Below are 22,988 nucleotides of genomic sequence, written 5' to 3'. Positions count from 1 at the left end.
CTGCGAGCTGGCCATGAGACAGACACATCGCAGATGACACAGCGCTGTGATTACTCCTAAATTAACTTAAAATCCTGAAACCTGCCGACGGAATATGTTCGCTTTTATTGCCGGTATCCTGGTGCCTGCACTGTAAATTATTTAGATGAAAAACACCTGCCAGCCGCCGCGGTGAGGCTGCTGTTGAAGGGATTTCTGCTGTCGGTGCACCGCTGGTATGTGGGGGTCTGAGCGCCTCCGACAGAAATAGATAATCTGGATGAACTGACTGCAATTAAGTTTTCAGGTGGCCTTTCTCACTTAAAAACATATTAAAACTACTTTATTCCCACTGATCACAGCAAATATAGCTGCAAGATTTAGATTATTTAGATGAAAAAACACCTGCCAGCCACCGCGGTGAAGAGGAGGAGACCCGCCCAGAGGCTGCTGTTGAATTAAGTTTTCAGGTAGAAAAATAGAGCGGGAGCAAAACTGAGTATGTTTGTGTTTAATTCATGTATTTATTACAAAGTATTAATCAAACCCATCAAAGTCATCATCCTCTGTTTCTGAATTAAACAGCTGCGCTAAATCAGACATGACAGTTTCCCCTTCTTCGCTGTCAGAGTCACTTTCCGTGCAGCGCGGCTCCTCAGAAATAATGCCGGCCGGCTTTTGCGAAAGCTTGAACAACAGAGCCAGCAGATACGTTAGTCCAAGCATCTGCAATCCATCCGCAAACGGTGGCGTAACTTGCCCGGCGCTGCCTTCCACATATCCTGAAACTGTGGTCTCAGTCTGTCACCCATCGCTCCCACGCCGCTCGCAGCCTTACTTTGAACGGCCGCTTCACACTGAGTGTCGAGCGGTTGAAGTTCCTTTGTCAGACCCCCCGGGATAACGGCGAGCACAGCGTTCATTTGATTCACCTTTTTTTTCACATCGGCTGTGAGATGGGCACGCAGCGATGGTGATGTGTGGAAAAAAGCACCTGGTCTCCTCACATACACCTGCCTTTCATCATCTCCTTTCATTTGCGTTAATATCATATGTCATCAGAGCGCTGTGTCTGTCTCGCTGTCAGCTCCCAGATCAGCTTCTCTGATTGGTTGATGCGGCGCGTCCAGCAGCAAAACTTCAATTTTTCCATCTCGAGCAGCAGCAGCGCGTTGGCGGTGCGTCAGATGCTTAAACGCTTCCCGACGTGCTGCACCAAAACACGCTGCAGGACCTTTTGCTGCGCCTATAAGCGCGTCAACCATTGACTTTGCATGTAAACTCGCTGCTTCTGCTGCACCTGCTGGGTCCGGTTCACACCGATGTCGAGCGGTTGAACAGCGAGCACAGCGTTAATTTGTTTCCCCATGTTTTTCACATCAGCTGTGAGATGGGCATGCATGGAGTTACATATTAACAGCGATGGTGATGAGTGGAAAAAAAACACCTGGTCTCCTTACATTCAGCCACTCTTTCATCATCTCCTCAATGAGGTGGTCTCAAAAGTCGCAGTTACCACACACATAAGGCGCACCGCACCATAGGGCGCACCGCACATTTTGAGGGAAAAAAAAGACGTTTAAGTGCGCCTTATAGTCGTGAAAATACGGTACATATACATATATGTATACATATACATTATCTATATTTGCTTCTCCTTAATACCAAATGTGGAATTATAGAAAAGAAGCGTGATGTTCTTTTTTTGTATGCTTAAGTGTCGTCTTTTAATAACGCTACCTAAAAATTAGATATGCATTTGATATTACACGCCATATTTAAGATACTGACTTATTTTCCAAACCAATAAAGATTAAGGAATCTGCAAAACGTAGGCACAAATATTACAGAAAGATGTTTTAGCAATTAGATGTTCATCACGGGTATGTTATTACTCATGGGTCTGGATCTGAGGGATTTCTCTTCACGAAAGCAGCTTTTCCCTGTTTTTCAAAAACAGCATGTTACATTCTGCATTTGCTTGGCTGAATCACTTCATTGAACATTTCATTCACTGAAGTGTTGCTAAAATAAGACATTCGAAGTATATTTTAAATTGAAAGACAAGATATGAGACTTTCCAGAACAGAAACTGCAAATCTGAGCTAACATTCATTAATAGATAGACATCCCTGTCCCCCTGAAAGGCTTTCAGCCATTAAACCTCACTCACTGAAATGACAGGACTTGAAGTATTGTTTGATTTGATGCTTGCATTAACTACCCCTTTCTGTTTACCCGGACTGTCATAGGTGATCTGCCTGCGAGACGATAAGCAAGACACCTGCACAATACATGTATTATTTCCTAACTCAGTGTGGATGTTTGAATTTTGACTGCATCTCCTCAAACCTTGGCGAAAGTGAATTGTAAACAGGCCGTAAGTGATGGGGTCCAAACATGCATTGAAGAGGCCAAAAACAAAAAGCATATGAGTGAGTGAATGAGAGACTGTTTCCTCCATTTTCTCAGGAAACAGCCAATACCACAGTCCAAGCAGGTAGTAGGGTGTCCAGCAGATGATAAATGAAGTCACGATAACAATGCTCATCTTTAGAGTCCTCATCCGAGCCTTTGGAATGTTACTGTGTGAACGCCGGAGGTGGATATCTCTAGACAGAGCTGGAAGAAAACAACATTTCTGTAGTAGGAAATAAACTAAAACGACAACAGCTATAAAGAAAGAAAAATTGTTGCTTACAGTTATTCTGAGCCATGCGGCTGGATATCTCCACAAAGATTCGCGTGTAGCAGAAAATCATCATAATCAAGGGCAGAAGGAAGAGACAGGTAAACGTGAACATGTTATAGAGTGTCTCTTGCCAACGATGAACAAAACTGCCATGGGTGGTGCACTGGGTGAAGTTCTCTGGCACTGTTATGGTCACATTGTGGAAAATAACAATCTGTAAAATAAGAGGACAAAAACATCTAAATTAAGCTTGGATTAAATGTCACAATGTGGATATTTTAACATATGAAAAATGCTGCACATTCTACTATGTTTTCTATGATTCCAATGTCTTATAATTGTAGAACCCAGAGAAGTCTTAGAGATGACTTCTCATTCACAGGTGCTGCTGCTTTCCGGGTCACATTGGAATACAGGTGCTGGTCATAAAATTAGAATATCATGAAAAAGTCGATTGATTTCAGTAATTCCATTTAAAAAGTGAAACTTGTATATTATATTCATACATTACATACAAACTCATATATTTCAGATGTTTATTTTGTTTAATTTTGATGATTACAAATGACAACAAATGAAAATCTCAAATTCATCATATCAGAAAATTAGAATATTACTGAAGACCAATAAAAACAAAGGATTTATAGAAATGTTGGCCAACTGAAAAGTATGAACATGAAAAGTATGAGCATGTACAGCACTCAGTATTTAGTTGGGCCTCCTTTGGCCTGTATTACTGCAGCAATGCGGCGTGGCATGGAGTCGATCAGTCTGTGGCACTGCTCAGGTGTTATGATAGCCCAGGTTGCTCTAATAGTGGCTTTTAGCTCTTCTGAATTGTTGGGTCTGGTGTATTGCATCTTCTTCTTCACAATACCCCATAGATTTTCTATGGGGTTAAGGTCAGGAGAGTTTGCTGGCCAATTAAGAACAGGGATACCATGGTCCTTCAACCAGGTACTGGTAGCTTTGGCACTGTGTGCAGGTGCCAAGTCCTGTTGGAAAATGAAATCTGCATCTCCAAAAAGTTGGTCAGCTGCAGGAAGCATGAAGTGCTCTAAAACTTCCTGGTATGTGGCTGCGTTGACCCTGGACCTCAGAAAACACAATGGACCAACACCAGCAGATGACATGGCACCCCAAACCATCACTGACTGTGGAAACTTTACACTGGACTTCAAGCAACGTGGATGAAGTGCCTCTCTTCTTTTCCTCCAGACTCTGGGACCTTGATTTCCAAAGGAAATGCAAAATTTACTTTCATCAGAGAACATGACTTTGGACCAATCACCAGCAGTCCAGTCCTGTTTCTCTTTAGCCCAGGCAAGACGCTTCTGACGCTGTCTGTGGTTCAAGAGTGGCTTGACACAAGGAATGCGACAGCAGAAACCCATGTCTTTCATACGTCTGTGTGTGGTGGTTCTTGAAGCACTCACTCCAGCTGCAGTCCACTCTTTGTGAATCTCCCCCACATTTTTGAATGGGTTTTGTTTCACAATCCTCTCCAGGGTGCGGTTATCTCTCTTGCTTGTACACTTTTTTCGACCACATCTTTTCCTTCCTTTCGCCTCTCTATTAATGTGCTTGGACACTGAGCTCTGTGAACAGCCAGCCTCTTTAGCGATGACCTTTTGTGTCTTGCCCTCCTTGTGCAAGGTGTTGATGGTCGTCTTTTGGACAACTGTCAAGTCAGCAGTCTTCCCCATGATTGTGTAGCCTATAGAACTAGACTGAAAGACCATTTAAAGGCTTTTGCAGGTGGTTTGAGTTAATTAGCTGATTAGAGTGTGGCACCAGGGGCCATCAATTTTGAACCTTTTCACAATATTCTAATTTTCTGATATGATGAATTTGAGATTTTCATTTGTTGTCATTTGTAATCATCAAAATTAAACAAAATAAACATCTGAAATATATGAGTTTGTATGTAATGTATGAATATAATATACAAGTTTCACTTTTTAAATGGAATTACTGAAATCAATCTACTTTTTCATGATATTCTAATTTTATGACCAGCACCTGTATATTTGAAAGACTTTAATTTCTACCCAGAAAACACATTATTCCTCACAGGTGGCATCATGGAATCCAGAGCATGGATGTTATATTTATGGTTGTTACATTCTATAAGAACCTCAGTTTGCTAGTTTAGAGACTAAAGTAATTCTTCCATCCCATCCATCCATTTTCTTACACGCTTGTCCCGAGTGGGGTCACGAGGGGTGCTGGTGCCTATCTCCAGCAGTCAATGGGCGAGAGGCAGGGTACACCCTGGACAGGTCGCCAGTCCATCACAGGGCAACACAGAAACACACAGAACAAACAACCATTCATGCACACACTCACACCTAAGGGCAATTTAGAGAAGCCAATCAACCTAACAGTCATGTTTTTTGGACTGTGGGAGAACATGCAAACTCCATGCAGAAAGACCCCGGGCCAGGAATCGAACCCAGAACCTTCTTGCTGCAAGGCAGCAGTGCTACCCACTGTGCAACTGAGCAGCCCCTAAAGTAATTCATAATTAATTGTAATTTTTATGTATCATGGATAAATATAAAATTAAAAAAAAATGTATTGGTGAACCTGTGGTTGGAGCAAAGAGCTTGTGCCATGGAAGTACTGCAAGTTTAAATCTTACCAAGTCATCCTGGGTCCTTAAGCAAGACCCTTAGTCCAAGAATGCTCTTTGGGATTTGCACAATTGCAACCCATTAATCACAAAGTTACAATGACCAGTCCCTTTAATTTGAACCTGTTTTTATGCAAAATTTTTATTAGGTGTTGTACAGATTTGTGAGTTGCTTATATTTTTGTCACAGTCTAAGAAATTGTGCTTTGGGTCAGTAAACGCACCATAGCCAGTAGATCAATGCCTAACCCTAGGCCAGTTACCACGTCTTTCCTTTTTTACTTTGTCCTTCTTCCTATCACGCTACTGCTGAATAAAGGTCAAGAGCAACACTAATTAAAAAAAAGAGGTGCAGAAAAAAGTTGATAGTTGATGATAGTACCCCCCAAAAAAAATAAAGGCTCTGCATATATTTGTCAGTTTGGTTGTAGGTTTGTAAAGGACCCAAATGCAGAGACAGAAGCTGAGGTGGTTTGTTGCAGATTTAATAAGGAGTAGCGGCAACAACTGGTCAAGGGGAACACAGGAACATGAACAAAAGGGAAGATATGGATTAAGGAGGGAATGAAGAGAATCCAGCAAACAGTAACTGCAGATGAGGAGCAAAAAATGCCAAACAGAACAAAGAATGGAATTATCAACTGATAGGAGCAGGTGTGGACTGAAGGATCTAAAAGAGAGGTGGGGGAAAGGAGACTGACATAACGGGGAAGTAGAGAGTAAACAAGAAATACATAAGAACTCAAATACAACCAGAAAACAACTAGAATGACCCAAAATTGAAATGAAACCAATTAGCTGGAAAACACAAAATGACATAAGTGGAAAAGTGGCAAAGTGGAACTGAAAACTCAAAAAGAAAAACTTGAAATTCAGTTTCAATTTAGTTTATTTATACAATTCAAAGCATGTCATCTCAAGGCACTTTACAGAGACAATTCAACCAGATCATACAGTCAGATTGGTCAAAAGTTTTTTTTTTTTTATCATCTAAGGAAAACCAGCTGATTGCATGGACTCATTGTCTTGAAGAAATCACTCACACCCAGCATGCTTCTAGCGACAGTGGAGAGGAAAACTCCCTTTTAACAAGAAGAAACCAGCAGAACAAGGCTCAGCGTGAGTGGCCATCTGCCGACTGGGGTTCTTGGAGACAGAAGCAGACATAGAAAAAGAAGCAGAGATACAAAAGGCAACTGTCAGCATGCTCCACAGGCGGCTCTGTCCAGGAAACCCACAGCCAAGCTTCTAGCCAGGTCCCATGTCGGATGAAGAGAGCCCATACAGTTAATCACAGTCAGCGAAACAGAACTACACTGAAAAACAAGCCAATCTATAAACAAAGGTGTTGATGGCAGCAGCACAGCTGATATTTCTGTCAAGGATGGTGTTACAGTCAAACAGGAATAGACCAGATTAAGCTACTATGATAAGAAAAAGCAGAGGGGGCATAAAATTAGAGAGTGAACTTACAAATACTGCAGAATGGGAGAATAGAGATGGAGTGAAACAGAATGATGAAAAGGGGTCCATATGTCCTCTTGCAGTCTAAGCCTGTAGCAGCTTAACTATAGAAATAGCTCAGGATAACCTGAGCCAGTCTACCTATAAGCTTTATTAAAAAAGGAAAGTTGTAAGCCTTAATAATAATAATATAATACAATAAAACAACAACAAAAAACACACTGAGCTTCTGAGACTGGTAAACTAATTATAGAAATTTAAACAATTCAGTCAGATATAAAGCAATAGTAGCCCGGTCTAGAAATAGTTTATTATTTCATAATACATTTGCTTGTTTTAAGCTAAATTATGTTCTACTGAATAAGAAATGTTTTAATTCAAATAAAACTTAATGAATTCCAAAACAAATTACCAGTACAATTTCATACTCATTTTTTATTTATGTTTTTTTCTTTTAAGATGCATTTTATTGAAAGGAAAAAAAAATATCCTTCACACCTTTTTAAATTATGACAGTAATCTTAACAGATCATAAGGGTAAATTTGAAATCAGTTTAATATAGTTTCAAGCGATAGAATTTTTTTTCAATGTTTTAGTTTTAGATTTTTTTCTATGTTAAAAGGGGTTACTTATGAAATTCTAAATAAATACTTACATGTTTGATTAACTGTTAACAAGAAATGCCTTTTTGCCAAAGAGAGAGTTGTATATTTCAATCATTAAATATAGAAATTCCTTAATTTTTTTAGACACAATCTCAAATTTGAACTTTCTCATTATTCTAAGGTTGCTTTTAATGAAGCGACTTGGGATCCTTCAAATTAAGGGCAGCTATCACAGTGTCCTTTAGAGAAATTTAAAGCTGCAGGGCAGAAATGTGAGAAAAATTTAAATACATGGCTACCTCTCTAAGAATTTGAATTTGATTTTCGGATGATCACAGCATACAGACATTAAGTAAAAATGTGTGAAATCTTTATCAGAGGGCTTCATGGTGGTGGAGTTTGTAGCACTGTTGCTTTGCATTAAAAACGTTCTGCATGGAGTTTTCATGTTTTCCCTGTGCATGCCTGGGTTCTCTCTGGGTACTGTGGCTTCCGGCCACAATCCAAAAGTATCACTGTTGGTTTAATTGGCCTCTCTAATTTGTCTTAGGTGCGTGTATTTGCATGATTGTAAGTCATTGTGTTTCTGTGTTGCTCTGCGACAGACTGGCAACCTGTCTAGGGTGTACCCTGCCTCTTGCCCATAGACTGCGAGAAATAGGGACAGGCCCACCATGGCCCTGATTGAATAAGCATTTACATATACAAAAAAAAAAAAAAAAAAAGGAACATGCCTATTTTGTTTCACAGCTGGCAACACAAGCCATTTTGTTCATTATTTTATTCAGGTAGATAGCAAGGGGAAAGAAAGATTCTTGCAAAGGTTTTTGCAGTCAGTGTTCTGTGTTTTACCAATCTAACACATCACAGTTTTTTGGGTGTCTATTGCAGACCACATTTGGGCTTGTTCAGTCCCCTACTTAATCCACTTATCCCTACGTAAGTGTGAGTGGAGTGGGAAAGAATATCCTTAAGTGTGCCTCTTCTGTCCAAAGTTAATTCAGCCTTGTAATGCAGTAGCTTTCTTTCTTTGTTTTTTTGTTGGTTCTTTTTTTTGTATAAAATCACCACTATCCTTCAGAAGACTGATAACTCTCATTTTATAAGATTGGCTACTCTGTTGGTCAAAAAAACTGCAAAGCTTTTACTCTTGTAATATATAGATTACAAAATGGCATTTATGCACGGAAATATGGGCTGTCGTTTTCTAAATGTATCCAGGAAAGCACATTTAAATGAGGTAAACACCATCAACATGGAAACTCATTATTTGCTCAGTGAGACTATTTTAGGAAAAGCTGGGGCTTTGAGTCCTTTTCAATATAAGGAACAAATGAACTTGATTTACTCTCATACAACAAACACCTTTATGAATTTGTCCTTGATGTTTGAAGTATCTACTAGCAATGAATTTATTGCTTTAATGCTGTACTGGATTTGCACTTGCTATTGGTCAGTGTTAAATTAATCAGATTGCAATCTTCGTGAAATTAAGAATCTTAGAAGTAAGAGAAAAAGCAATCCTAAAATTTTGTTAAAATTTTTCATATATATTTCATATATATTTTGTATTAAGGAACACAGTCTTTTACATTGGAGGTTCAACTATTGATCATTTTTAATTTAGATGTATCTAAGCAGAAAGATTGGCTTCATTTTAGTGCCCACTAAATCACAAACACTAGGTGCAAACTACACATAGTGTCTTTGACCTTTCTTTAATTGCTGTCTCATTCTGTTTGCAAAATGCAAATTGATACTGTGACCTTCCAAAGCTGAGATACTGAGAAGTGATACAAATGCAGTATTTAGTATATAAATCCTCTTTGCTCTAGTGATTAGATATTGGGTGGCGTTAAACTGTTTAATTATAACAACGATAATACAATACAGGAAAAAGGTCTTTCATAGAAATCTGAAATGTCCATTCAAGGTTGCTGTTCTTTTTTTCTTCTGATTGTTGTGAGATAAAAGTCTTGGCGTTCAGAGGCTGTGGCAATACATTAATATGTAAAATAGTTTTCAGAAGACTGGTTTCTTTTGATCTGTCAAAGGTTAGAAAATAAACAACAAAATGGGCTCTATGAAACAGGTGATAGATTTAAAGGAAATTATTGAAGAATAAAGATACTAGAGAGGTTTTCAGGGGTCAGCAGTTTTTTATCACAGACATATGTTTTTTGAGTGGTTTGTTGTTGTTTTTTTACTGGCATGTATTAACCCAGCCGTCATCCAGTGTGAAGTGGGGTGGAAGGTGTGTAGGGAGAGAATTGGCAATTTTAGATTTACCTTGCTTAGATTAACAAAACCACATTGATTTACATCTTTGTTGTTAATCTGGAATAAGACGTTTCCATAAGCTCTGCCTATCTTCTCTAAAAGTAGTTAAAATAAAGAATTTCTGTAGGATGCTGCTGCCATGTCTCGTTCTGACAATGATGTTGCATGTTAATTCTCAAACTCACAATACATTAGAAACTTTCGGCTCAAAAAGGCATTTTTTTAATAACAAACATGGCACCAAACTCCTGCAAATGGGCCAATTTCTCATACTCTCTTCTTATTTAAGAGAGTTGCACAGAAAGAGGAATTGGTAAGAGCCAGTTTAGAAGGTTTTGGCTAAGCTCCCCAGGGTTAGTGTTCTACTCAGTATGGCTCTCTTCATTGCAAAAGGAAAGGTAATGGCAGTTGTTTGTGCCTTTGAATCAAACAGTAGTTCAGATTACCCAGAGCTCTTAAGTGTCTGAATGTCTTATGGAAGGAGTGCCATCGAGGTCTATGTGGACAATTATGGTGTTACCTGGAGGGTCAGTTATTTAGATAAACAGTCTGCTTCTCCTAATTCTTATATTGCTTTTAATATTTTTGTTTAGTGCAAATCTGTTCCAGACATACAATCTCCATGTCAAACAGCAGGTTTAAGCATATTGTGATTCAAAAATGTATGTTACAAGACTCCTTGAGACAGAAATCAATGACACACTTTGTAAGCATAACATCAGACCATTGGCGTTATAGAGACCCTATCATGTGTGGGAAGGCTTGTTTTGTAGGACTCAAAATAAAACATATATAGCAAACGTATCGGATCTCTGGATTCTTGCTGCTTCTATGGTGTGAGTGAGCTACCTGTGGTAGAGAAGATCTTTGCTGGTGGCTAAGACAAACCCCTTGTTTGTAATTTCTCAATCAAGCTGACGAGCACATATATAATGAGGCGAATGATCATCTCTCTTTGCCAAACGATTACTTATGATGGTATTCTAGCCAAAAGGCTAACCAAAGGAATATCCTTCTTTATGAAATTTGTGAGCTTGGGAATTACTTTAACTCTGACACTTCTATTGTTAGTGTAAAATGATCATAGATGAGAAATCCATCATTTTTTTGTTTCTGTATAAGTCCCATAAATTTTTTTTTTAAACGCATTGTTTTAAATTGGCTTCAATTCAAATTGAGCTGAAATGTAAGGCTGTAATGACCCAGTCTGACCTTACATACATAATAGGCACCAAGCAGGGGGGGGATAAATGCCTTTGCCAAGTGCGTTATGTTTCAGTGTTGGCTTGTTGGGTGGTTTGTTTTTTAGCAAGATTACTTAAAAAATATAAATTAATCTTAATGACCTTTTCTTTTTTACTAAAGGTGTGCTTTATCTTAAGGAACCGTTTTTACATTCACTTTGGTCATGATCTGCATTCTATGAGTGCTTTTATCATTTTATGTTCTGTTTTGGGGATGTGCTTGTAGCTGAGACCCATAGATATTGGGGTTAGTTGCACAATAAGTGTCACAGCACATGCCCAGTTGGCTCCTCAAGGGTTTTGTTACTGGGTCATGAGTATTTATCAGCTGTTGATGGCTGGGCTGCCTGCTACCTGTTGCTATTAAACATTTTTTTATAGACCCGAAGAACTGTGCTTGCGGTGGGATTTAAAGATTATGGTGTTTGCTCAAGCTATGAACTAATTAATGAACTGCTGGATGACCTTTATGAACTCTAAACAAAACAGTATTCTACAGTATGCTTGTAGTATTTTATGAATAGTAATGCGCACAAGCATGGGGAAGGATGGAAATCAAGTGAAAACTTAACTAAACTAACTGGGTGTGCTTTATGCCAAAGCGCATGTAGGTATTTGTCTGTTAATCAACCCCTACTGAGAAAAGATCAGCCTATGCCAATATTATAGTACAGTACTTTGGACACTTTTAGAGTGTAAGTGACATCAGAACTGACTGACAGTCTGAAAGTTCCTGTGAAAGTGGGCTTACACTTTCTCCATTGATAACATAACATAACAATAGATAAATACATGACTAGACACATAGATCTGCAAAGAAAGTAAATGTGAGTAAACTTTAATCTGTTCTATAAAATGATAAATAAGTAACACTAAAATGTCTTTTAGCTGACCTGTATTTGAAGATATCTCTATTTAATAAGTGTTTTATTGTAAACAAGTAATTTTTCATTTTATCCAGAAAGCAGAAAACAGAACATCAATGTGTTATTTGTGCGTCTTAATAAGATATCTGGGTGAGCTGTGATAGAAAATCAATAATTAAATCAAATTGGGTTAAGAAGTATTTCTCTTCTATCCTAAATATTTAAGTGTAGTAACATAAAATCATAACACCTGCATTTAATAGTTTTATTCATCACCTTTTAGCAGTTAATTTATATTGTTTGAATTAATAGATTTGGATAAGAGATGTCTTGCTTATTATAGGCTATTTCTGATTCATTGCATGCTCTGAAACACTGCTGTTTTACAAGTATTGACAAACATTTTGTTAAGCTTTCAACTTCTTAAAGTGCTTTGAGACTTGATTAGCTATTTCCTCCAATGTTTGGGAACCTGCAGAGAGTCTGCACAGATGAGGCATAGACATTCTGCAACTGATCAGACATCCGACTTAATCTAGATGAAGAGCAGCCTCATCGTCTCAGGCTAATTTAAACACTGTAATTGGTATATTTCCAGGACCAACATTCTTTAATGCTTGTGTTTGTGACTTGCATATAGGCTATATACAATATCTTTATCGCCATTACTTTAAGTGGGAAAAGTGTTGATACTCCCCTTAATGCCATGCAACTATGTGACAGAAACATGGGTAATATTTTTTATATTTTTTAACATCAATACTGTAGATCAATAATTTTATTGTACTGAAATGAAAAATTATGAAGATAGTTTATGTCAATCTATATGAGCCAAATTCAAAGTGTGATGAAAATATTAAAATATTAACTTCAAGCCTCATAGTGTTAACTTTAAAAATAATATAAAAAATAAAGATATAAAATATTTAAAAACATACACAAAACATGATAACTCTGGCTTAAAATTTCAATAAGCTTGATGTAGTTTCCTTCAGTAAAGTATATTCTCAGCATTAGACCTGGCCTCAACAATCCCATGTCACTTTAGCCATAATATTTTACCCAGCACCAGTACTATTATATATCTATGTATGATAGCTGTCTCTGTTATTTTTTAAAAAGTTCAAAGACAGCTCAACCCCATTCCACCTCCTCTCATCTTGTGCAAATCAATTTTGATTTATTTATTACATGGAGTTAGCAGAAAATGCTTATCCTTTGCAAAAAGGGCTTTATTGTAACAGCACCTAATCCTCAATCATTTGCAATTAATGCTTCTAAGCTTTTATTTATTTAAGTTAATGCAAGGCCAAATAAATTTTCTTTATGCAATTTGATTTGGTGGTTTGCTTGGCGAGCATCAGCAATTTATTCAGCGCGTGAAAGATTCCACAACATCATTGAATCTGATTGTTTGTTATACCTCAACATGATGTACTTGAATATTATGGAGTGAGTCTCAGAGAATTATCTTTAAATCGAAAAGGTGAACACAGCTACCAGCGTCCCTTGGTCCACCATTCTCAATAGATGGTACTTTTTCGCAGGGACTCTGCCTTGGCCCTGAAAGTATGCTGCTTTGGGAACCAGTCACCTGGACAACAGATATAAGGTGAGGTAACGTTTTGAGCTCAGAAAAGAGCAGCATGAAATCAGAGCCAGAAGCCCGGCAGAGAGAGCAGCAGACCAAGGGCAAGGCTCTAGGATGTACCCCCCTATGGAGCTAAGGTACCACAGCAGAAGATCAGATGAGAACAGTGGTTGATCAGAGCAGTCTATCAGGCAGAGCGCATACCAGAGCAGTGGAAATACATCAGCTGGCTAGGGCTAGCTTTGGAAGTTAACAGTGGGAAAAGGAACAGACACATAGGAGGCACATGACCACCTGTCAAAGAGTAGGGGAGAGGGGGTGGTGACGGGTGGATAGTCTCTACACTGAAACTAAGGGAGGGTGAAGAATCACGACATCATAACAGTCCCTCTAGGACTAAATTAAATCGCCTTTTTTAATCCTCCAACAAACTTGTTGAGAGCATTCCCTACTTCATCAAAATTATTTTCTCTATCTTCCATTTTGATTGAAAAGCTTGTCTCCACTGAGTTTCTTCATACTACATCACAGCCACATCTAGAACCTAACTGGTTGTTGGGATGTGCAAAGGCACACAAGTTCAGATTTTTCAACGTCCTTCAAAGGTGCGATGTCACTCTCACTATAATCACCAAAAAAAGTCACTATTTAGAGCTGCATTCTACATGGGGATTGCATGTGAATCAGTCACCACCGAAAATGGCCTTCAGTGTAAGTATACCATGAAACTCAACATGGCATATGTACACATGTAAATGTACTGGTATTTATGAATGGGAGAATAAATATCTGTAAAACAGACATGCAAAATAGAGTCCTTTACAAATAGAGACAAGTTAACATTTTATCTTATCAACCAATATTAGTTAAGTTTATTTCAAGATTTGAATTTTTACTCTTATTTTTTGCAACTGTACAGATGAAATTGTTTAAGACCTAAATCTTCCCTTTTCCTTTTTTTTACTTCCTCTTTTTATTTCTGCATACAAAAAGTAATTAAATAACTTTTACTTAAAATCACATGTTGGGTGGGTATTGTGCAATTTTATTTGAGTAACATTTTACACCAGTTTTACATGTATTTAACCAAAAAACAGAACAGCAACTGGTGTAGGGGATAAGATTTCATTGGGATCCAATACACACTTTACATATCGCCAATGTCATTTTTGTATATATATATATATATATATATATATATATATATATATATATATATATATATATATATATATATATATATATATATATATATATAAAAATGATAGATTTTTATACCAGTTTTTTTTCAACCTATTATCTATAAGATAAAGCACATCAGTAGCAATGACTGTAAGTGACGATCTGGTATGAAGTCAGCCCCATCTCCCATAATTAGGCCTATATAAACAGGGGCGCAGCTAGATGGTGGGCCAATGATGACCATGGCCACCCTTAACCAATCATTGGCCACCCCTGTGGCCACCCCTACCATTTCTTCCCTCTGATACCGATGGTGGCAGCAGTAATACTCTTAAGTGGAATGTTCTAACTTATTTAATATTTTAATTCTTCATATATTGACAACTATTTAAAAAACAAAAACCCTTTTGATTAATCATGCTCCTGAATATACTATCTTTAAAGATGATAAATACAGAATTCATGCTCTTTTCACAACTACATTTTGTCTTACGGGGTGAAGAGAAAATAACATCTATCTAAGTCACCTCTGACTCTTCAGTGAAATTAGAGATAACTGCTTTAATAAAATCATCGCTAACACATTGTACGTAACGGTTTTAATCTACGCTCTGGAGTACCCATAATTCCAAGTCGTAGTGTAAAAAATAAAATACTCAAATACATTGTTATTTTAAGATCTTTATTGCGGTTTGAAACATATTATATGAGTGTATTTTTTTTACCAATCGTGTAATGAATTATACACAGTTATAAACATAGTAATTAAAAGTACCACTGTCTGCTTTGTTATTGGGTCGTGTTTAAACGGCTCAGCATCATGTTGAAATCTGTCATATGGTTGGGTATAAATATGGTCCAGTCAGTTAATGTTGTATCAGGTGGGTTCAAGAGGATTTTTTTGCACCATTACATCTGCAGAGACGTCCTAGTCCACAATTATGTAGGGGCCCAAGCAGGTGTCAGTGACAGGGCCCCTAAGAGGTTGGGGGCCCCTAGGCAACCGCATACTCTGCTTACCGATAGTTACGCCATTGGGTTCTGGCACCTATCCCCTTTCTGCCACCCCTCAGTCTACATTGGTTTTTGCCTGGCCACCTTAATTAAAATACTCTGGCTACGCCTCTGTATATAAAGCCATATTTCTAAATTCAAAATTTTGAATTGTTTTTTTCTAATTATTATGTAATTTGAACTTAATAACTGAGTCATTATTATGACTTTCTGAATTCAATAACTGATATGGATGCACTTTTTCATTATATTTGAACTCATGAAAAGGCACCTGTAGCAGGTAACAGGGAGCTTTGGTGTTTCTAGAGTAGATAAATGTTAAAGGAATAGTACACCCAAAACATGATTAGCCTTCATTTTCTACTCACCCCCATGCTGAACAACACTCTGGAGTACTTTTTTGATATCTCAAATGCATCTGGAGATCTGGGAGGCTTCTTGCTGTCTGCTGACATTCAAATAATGGAGGTCTATGGTGACCGAGACAGAAAGGTCCATAAAAGTCCACAAAAACGTGTCAATATTCCTCCATACTGCTCGTCCAATGTATTCCAAGTGTCCTGAGTGGGTAGCATCCAGAATTTACTCGAAACGAAGTCATTTAGAATGTTTTTAGAGCATAAACAGTAGTGTATAGTATATCCTGAAAGCGCGCGCCAGCGCGTTCAGGACGCTACGGAAGCCGGCAGACCAAACCAGATGAAAGTGCGCATTCAGCGTCTGCTCTGCTGATAATGCAAGCATAGAAGAAGAAATGTGCTGTTTACCTGTGCAAAGAAAGAAACAACGAAAGAAAAATGTCTGAGGACTTCAGTGTTGAGGAAGAGCAGGAGTTCTTTGCCGAGCTGAATGCGCTGGTTTGGTCTGCCGGCTTCCGTAGGCTCGTGAACGCGCATGTGCGCGCTTTCAGGAAATCCTATACACTACTGTTTATGCTCTAAAAACATTCTAAATTACTTCGTTTCGAGTAAATTCTGGATGCTACCCACTCAGGACAATTGGAATACATTGGACGAGCAGTATGGAGGAATATTGACACGTTTTTGTGGACTTTTATGGACCTTTCTGTCTCGGGCACCGTAGACCTCCATTATTTGAATGTCAGCAGACAACAAGAAGCCTCCCAGATCTCCAGATGCATTTGAGATATCAAAAAAGTACTCCAGAGTGTTGTTCAGCATGGGGGTGAGTAGAAAATGAAGGCTAATCATGTTTTGGGTGTACTATTACTTTAAGTTAAGATCTATTCCATCTTACCTGAGGGAGGGAGAGGATCACGCTCATGGTCCAGGCCACGGTCAACATGATTTTGCTCTTCCTTTTGGCCTCGCTGATCCCCAGCGGATTAAGAATGGCAGACTGCCTGTCCAGGCTGATAACCACAGTTACAAAAGCGCAGGAGTACATGGCCACAAGCTTCATGAACATGAGCAGCCTGCAGGCGGCGTCCCCAGCCAGCCACTGCACCGTGATGTTCCACACCGCGTCCACGGGCATCACTATGAAAGTCACCAGCAGGTCCGCTACCGTCAAGTTCATAATCAGGATCCTGACGTGCGACTTGCGCTTCCCACCTTTGCCGGCCGCCCATAGCACCATCAGGTTACAGACGGCAGACACCGCGCACAAAGTGAAGGTGATGATCACACGGACTTTAGCTGCGGTGGAAAAAGTAGGCAGCTGAAGCGCGTTTCCATCAGCGCTCTTATTGCAGTCCAAGGTGGCTCCCTGACAGCTGCCATTCACAGTTTGATCCATCAGCTGGTGGAACATAATGAACCCCCGGGGTTTGACTGACGGGAACTAATGAAAGCTGCACCTAGACTGGCTTTTTATCCCACATCTTCAGCTGGAGCTCAAACTGGGAAAAATGAAAACGATAAGAGCATTAATAGTCTTTTTTTTTTAGTCCTGTTGACGCATCACGTGCGACATGAGAAAATAAAGATCTGTAGGTCATCACATCAGAACAGAATGTTAATAGAAATTGGCTGCTAAAAGCTTGTAATTAAAGGTGCGCCTAAAACATAATAATTACCTTCAACAACTGAAAAAATAGCTTAGGAATGAAGCTACAGATAAAAAAATCATAAACAAAATAAAGAACAAACCAGAAACATGTTGAGTAATTAACTGAACTTGTACTCTATATTATATAATGATTTGTGCGCCTGATTTTAGGTCACTAATATATATTTTTTAAAAATCTAAATGAGAGTTAAACATTGGCTTTTTGTCATAATTTGACCAAATATCTCTGTCTTACCTGGAAGCCGCTTGTATAGTGATCTCACTGAGCGTGTTTCCTCTGCAGTCTCTGCAGCTGTTTCTCAGTCCGCTTCATTCAGACGCTGTGATGCTCGCTGCTGGGGTCGATCTGTTTGCTACATCAGCCCAATGGGCTCAGCTTCACTGTTGAGTGAAAGAAGCTGCATTTAATCACACAAAACATTTATTGGAAGAAAAAAAAGGCAAAACCCTTCAAGAATTTTGCATTTGCAACAGAGAAAATCGTTTCTTTCATTACACATTTGAGCTTTAAGATTTCATTTTTTACTTTGGCAGCAGCACTGAAAAACATAATGCAACCGCTTTTGGCATTGACTTAATTATATTCAGTTACTTTAACGCAATTGTTTTATGTCCTACCCTGTTAACATGACACAATTGTGTTAAAATAAAAAAAAATGATTTTTTTTTTTTATTATAGACACAAAACAAATAGTCCCACATCAAGCTTTAAGTAGACTCATGTGAAAAGGAAAAATAAATATACTTACTGAAATAAAATAAGATCTATTGTAAGCTCCCCATTACTGCAATGAACTAATAATCTCCTCAGTGGCTCATGTTCCTTTCAATAAATTGGTTGGTTACTGAGCCATGTGCTCACTAAACCATCTTTATTTGACCTGTCTGAGTGTATAAAATAGGAAATGACAGCAATTTTTAATCACCATATCAACATTTGTTAAATATGTAAAATTTTGAAGGAAATCTAATATGAGGTTAAAGAAAAACAATGCATGTGCATACAATACCAGTTTATTTCATTATACATATATATATATATATAAAAAGAGAGGCACCTATCCTTATTTTTTTCCCCCTGCAGAGACCTTTGTAGTAACAACTTGAAAGAAAACGCCTAAATACTGTAAGTTCTGTGGGATCCAGAGATTTAGCTGTTCTCCTGATTAGTTTTCCTTATGATTTGGATAGAGGGTAAAACGGTGCAGATGATCCTGTTAGAAGAATATGATTGTTCATTAAAGTTTGGACCTGTTCTGTATTGTGGATGAGCCAAGGGATTGGGCCATGGGGACAAAAGTCTCTGCAGAGATTTCCCACTACCTAGACTCCCCCCTCCAGCTCTGCTGAGGAAGGCCAAGGCACTATCAGACCATCCTGGGCATAGTCCTTTCAGCTTTTGTTGAGTCGTCAACTGGTCCGTCTCCCAGTGATCATGCCTGGAACTGTTCTCTCGTGAGGAGTCCAGGGGGCATCCAATAAAGCTGTCAGAGCCACCTCAGCTGACTCCACTCGATGTGGAGGAGAAGAGACCACTCCATGCCTCTCCCAGCTGATCAAGCTCCTCCTCCTATCTCTAAGAGAGTGCCTTACTCCGCATGGAGAATGCTTGTTTCAGCAGCTTCTACCCAGAAAATTCTTCTTTCTGCTGGGCAGAGTGTGCCAGAGTGGAGAGAGGCAGCAGCTGGCTGGCGCTTGCTCAGTTGGCTAACAGCTCGGGATCAAAGAAGGACAGTGGTAGATCGAAGAACTCTGCAGTGCAGAGTGCACCATAGTGGGTAGAGCTGGCAGCACCTGGCTGGTCTCTGCACTGGGGCAAAGTGAGGACAATGCAACTATATTAGAATGTCTGTTTTTTTAAAGCCACCCACAAACCTCTTAAGATCATTCCCTACTTTATCCTTTGTCAACATTTTCTCTGACTTCCAATTATATTGAAAAAAGCTTGCCTAAGCTACACTTTACCCTGTGTCATAGCCACCCTATCAGGAGATAGGGGTAAATATAATATTTTTAAACTACTGCAGATTTTACTTCTCATATGGCTGCATTTGCAGCCACACAGATAAGATAAACACAATTTATGGGGCGGAGGGCTTTAGATTAATTAGTGGGATTTGAAACAGCGGCCATGTCTTTTCAACACTTGCTATTATCCTCAGTTTTTATTCCCTTGCCTTTAAAAACTAAATGTGTGCAACCAATCAAGGATTTCCTTGTTATTGATCAGCACATTTTTATTTAAAACTTAATGAGAATAACATTCTTGCTAGGGCTAACTAAGCATGGACACATTTTGTTTTTCAAGAAGGGTCCGATAAATTGACTGTTGACAGTGGGGTTAACAATAAATGGAGATAAAAATAATAAATGTGTCAATCTGATTGTTTGCATATTATGTGGCGTTATAAACGTTACCTTTAAATACTGAATAAGAAATACAAGTGGGCTTAATTAGCAAAGATACAGAAAAGGTTTATAATATGGATGCAGCAGAGAAGAAAAGTCTTTTTGCTCCCCCTACATAAAAAATGCTTGTGAGAAACCTAGAGGGCCCGGTGGCGCCAGTGTACGGCAGCCCAGCTTCTGTCAGTGAGCCCCAGGGCAGCTGTGGCTACAATGTAGCTTGCCACCATCAGTGTGTGAGTGTGTGCGTGAATGGGTGAATGAATGTAGTGTAAAGCGCTTTGGTCAAGTCTCCTAACTTGAATAAAGGCGCTATATAAGTACATGCCATTTACCATTCAAAAAAGGTTTAATTTTATCATGCTGAAGACTTAAATGATTTTCCTGTTTCCTGTCAGTACTGTAGCTGTTATAATACATTTGAATCATAAGCTCCTTTCAGGATCACCCTCTGGATAAATGTGGCATTAAATTAAATAATAAAAACACAAATAACATACCAAACAATGGGAAAATAAGAAAGGAATAATCATAAAACCAAATGTCCACTGTTAAGATACTGTTCAGGCTGGCCAACCTGCAGGGAGAAGGTAACCCTGAGTAAATAGGGTTTCAGAAAGAACCTAATGTGAGGAAGTGAACCTGCTTTAACTTGGATAGATATGAAAGTCAGAAATTTATGAAAGGACAAAGTTGATATTGGACTCGTACGTCCATAGGATTTATTTAAATTTAATATAAAAATCAAAGGAGATGCTGTCTTTTCTTACTAGTTGCACTTTGTGGAGAATTTTCTGGGGTACAAGGGTGGAGAGGAGTGGAAATTGCAGAGAAGTGCATAAGACTGTGAACAAAAGTGAGAGGGAATAACTTGTTTGATGCTGCAGAAAAGAAAGCAAGTTAACCAGGTTCTACTGTGTATGGATGAGTAAAGGGGGGAGTGGAGATGTGTTTCCAGGATAACACCAAGCCTGTTAGGCTAAAAGGAAGGAGAGATTTAGGAATATTCAATGCATATTGTAAAACTGCCAGATATGGTTAGGGTTGATTTTGCACCAATGAGCAAGTGCGGTAGGTAGAAGGCACTTCATGCATGGGAATAGTCTCAGTATTGGTATGGGATATATAGGATTAGTAAAGTAAATCTTATTCCGATGCCTGTGAATATATGGCCCAACTAAAAAAAAAAAAGCTTCATTAAATCAATTATTTCTGCTTCTCTTTGTGTATCATGAGCATTGCAAGAAAATATAAGCACTTTTGCATTGGCTAATGATGAAGTGAAATATCTATTCTCAGATTAAAATTCCTTTCTGCAATATGCCTTTCTGCTGAACTCTAATCATTTCTATAATGATTAGAGTTCAGCAGGAAGAAAGGATACAGGAAAAGTTGTTCATTCATATTTGTGTTGCAGTCAATGAAGCCATAACAGAGAAGCCTCCAATATTGCTTTTTGGATGTACATTTTTACTATCATTAATCAGAAAAATTTGGCGAGGTAAAAACACTTTAATGAATAATAAGTGGTTTTAACTACTACTACAATCATGTAAATTATGAAGATTTTTTTTGTCTTTTTGTGAATCAAGATAATTTGCTAATCAAAGCCTGCAAAGTCCAAAAAATAACAAAGGCTTACACTTATCAAACACGCTAAGCTTTATCTTTCTTTAACAGAAAAACTCAGAAAAACTCTGACTAATTTGACTTATATCTCTTGCAATACAGCTTTACAAGGGATCTATATGCAGCCACAACAAAGAAAATACATTTTATACATTGATTGGAAAGACCATTAATTTTTTATTTTGCATTAGCTACAGGTGCTGGTCATAAAATTAGAATATCATGAAAAAGTAGATTGATTTCAGTAATTCCATTTAAAAAGTGAAACTTGTATATTATATTCATACATTACATACAAACTCATATATTTCAGATGTTTATTTTGTTTAATTTTGATGATTACAAATGACAACAAATGAAAATCTCAAATTCATCATATCAGAAAATTAGAATATTGTGAAAAGGTTCAAAATTGATGGCCCCTGGTGCCACACTCTAATCAGCTAATTAACTCAAACCACCTGCAAAAGCCTTTAAATGGTCTTTCAGTCTAGTTCTATAGGCTACACAATCATGGGGAAGACTGCTGACTTGACAGTTGTCCAAAAGACGACCATCGACACCTTGCACAAGGAGGGCAAGACACAAAAGGTCATCGCTAAAGAGGCTGGCTGTTCACAGAGCTCAGTGTCCAAGCACATTAATAGAGAGGCGAAGGGAAGGAAAAGATGTGGTCGAAAAAAGTGTACAAGCAAGAGAGATAACCGCACCCTGGAGAGGATTGTGAAACAAAACCCATTCAAAAATGTGGGGGAGATTCACAAAGAGTGGACTGCAGCTGGAGTGAGTGCTTCAAGAACCACCACACACAGACGTATGAAAGACATGGGTTTCTGCTGTCGCATTCCTTGTGTCAAGCCACTCTTGAACCACAGACAGCGTCAGAACCGTCTTGCCTGGGCTAAAGAGAAACAGGACTGGACTGCTGGTGAGTGGTCCAAAGTCATGTTCTCTGATGAAAGTAAATTTTGCATTTCCTTTGGAAATCAAGGTCCCAGAGTCTGGAGGAAAAGAAGAGAGGCACTTCCTCCACGTTGCTTGAAGTCCAGTGTAAAGTTTCCACAGTCAGTGATGGTTTGGGGTGCCATGTCATCTGCTGGTGTTGGTCCATTGTGTTTTCTGAGGTCCAGGGTCAACGCAGCCACATACCAGGAAGTTTTAGAGCACTTCATGCTTCCTGCAGCTGACCAACTTTTTGGAGATGCAGATTTCATTTTCCAACAGGACTTGGCACCTGCACACAGTGCCAAAGCTACCAGTACCTGGTTGAAGGACCATGGTATCCCTGTTCTTAATTGGCCAGCAAACTCTCCTGACCTTAACCCCATAGAAAATCTATGGGGTATTGTGAAGAAGAAGATGCAATACA

At 38.6% G+C, this 22,988-nt stretch overlaps 1 protein-coding gene across 1 annotated transcript; it reads right to left on the bottom strand.

Annotated features, from left to right (window-relative positions):
* Positions 1-1,704: 1,704 nt before the first annotated feature.
* gnrhr4 (gonadotropin releasing hormone receptor 4) lies at positions 1,705-17,384 on the bottom strand. The gene is made up of 3 exons (XM_038268755.1): positions 16,811-17,384; positions 2,681-2,885; positions 1,705-2,601 (listed from the first exon to the last, which is right to left on the bottom strand). Exons 1-3 carry the CDS (start codon positions 17,324-17,326, stop codon positions 2,138-2,140), a joined length of 1,185 nt encoding a protein of 394 aa, XP_038124683.1. The 5' UTR covers positions 17,327-17,384; the 3' UTR covers positions 1,705-2,137.
* Positions 17,385-22,988: the final 5,604 nt, after the last annotated feature.

The sequence above is a fragment of the Cyprinodon tularosa genome, unplaced genomic scaffold, assembly GCF_016077235.1.
Source record: "Cyprinodon tularosa strain WSP-4 unplaced genomic scaffold, ASM1607723v1 ctg71, whole genome shotgun sequence".
Classification (NCBI taxonomy): domain Eukaryota; kingdom Metazoa; phylum Chordata; class Actinopteri; order Cyprinodontiformes; family Cyprinodontidae; genus Cyprinodon; species Cyprinodon tularosa.
The sequence above is the reverse complement of the archived record's forward strand: the minus strand, read 5'-3'. Positions and strand labels throughout refer to the sequence as shown.

What these genes read in the sequence shown, in the direction of transcription:
- gnrhr4 (XM_038268755.1), bottom strand. Translation starts at nt 17,326, where the DNA reads ATGTTCCACCAGCTGATGGATCAAACTGTGAATGGCAGCTGTCAGGGA. An exon ending in TGATCCTCTCCCTCCCTCAG is followed by an intron (nt 2,886 to 16,810) that starts GTAAGATGGAAT and finishes CTTATTTTACAG; the next exon opens with ATTGTTATTTTCCACAATGT. An exon ending in CCGCATGGCTCAGAATAACT is followed by an intron (nt 2,602 to 2,680) that starts GTAAGCAACAAT and finishes GTTTTCTTCCAG; the next exon opens with CTCTGTCTAGAGATATCCAC.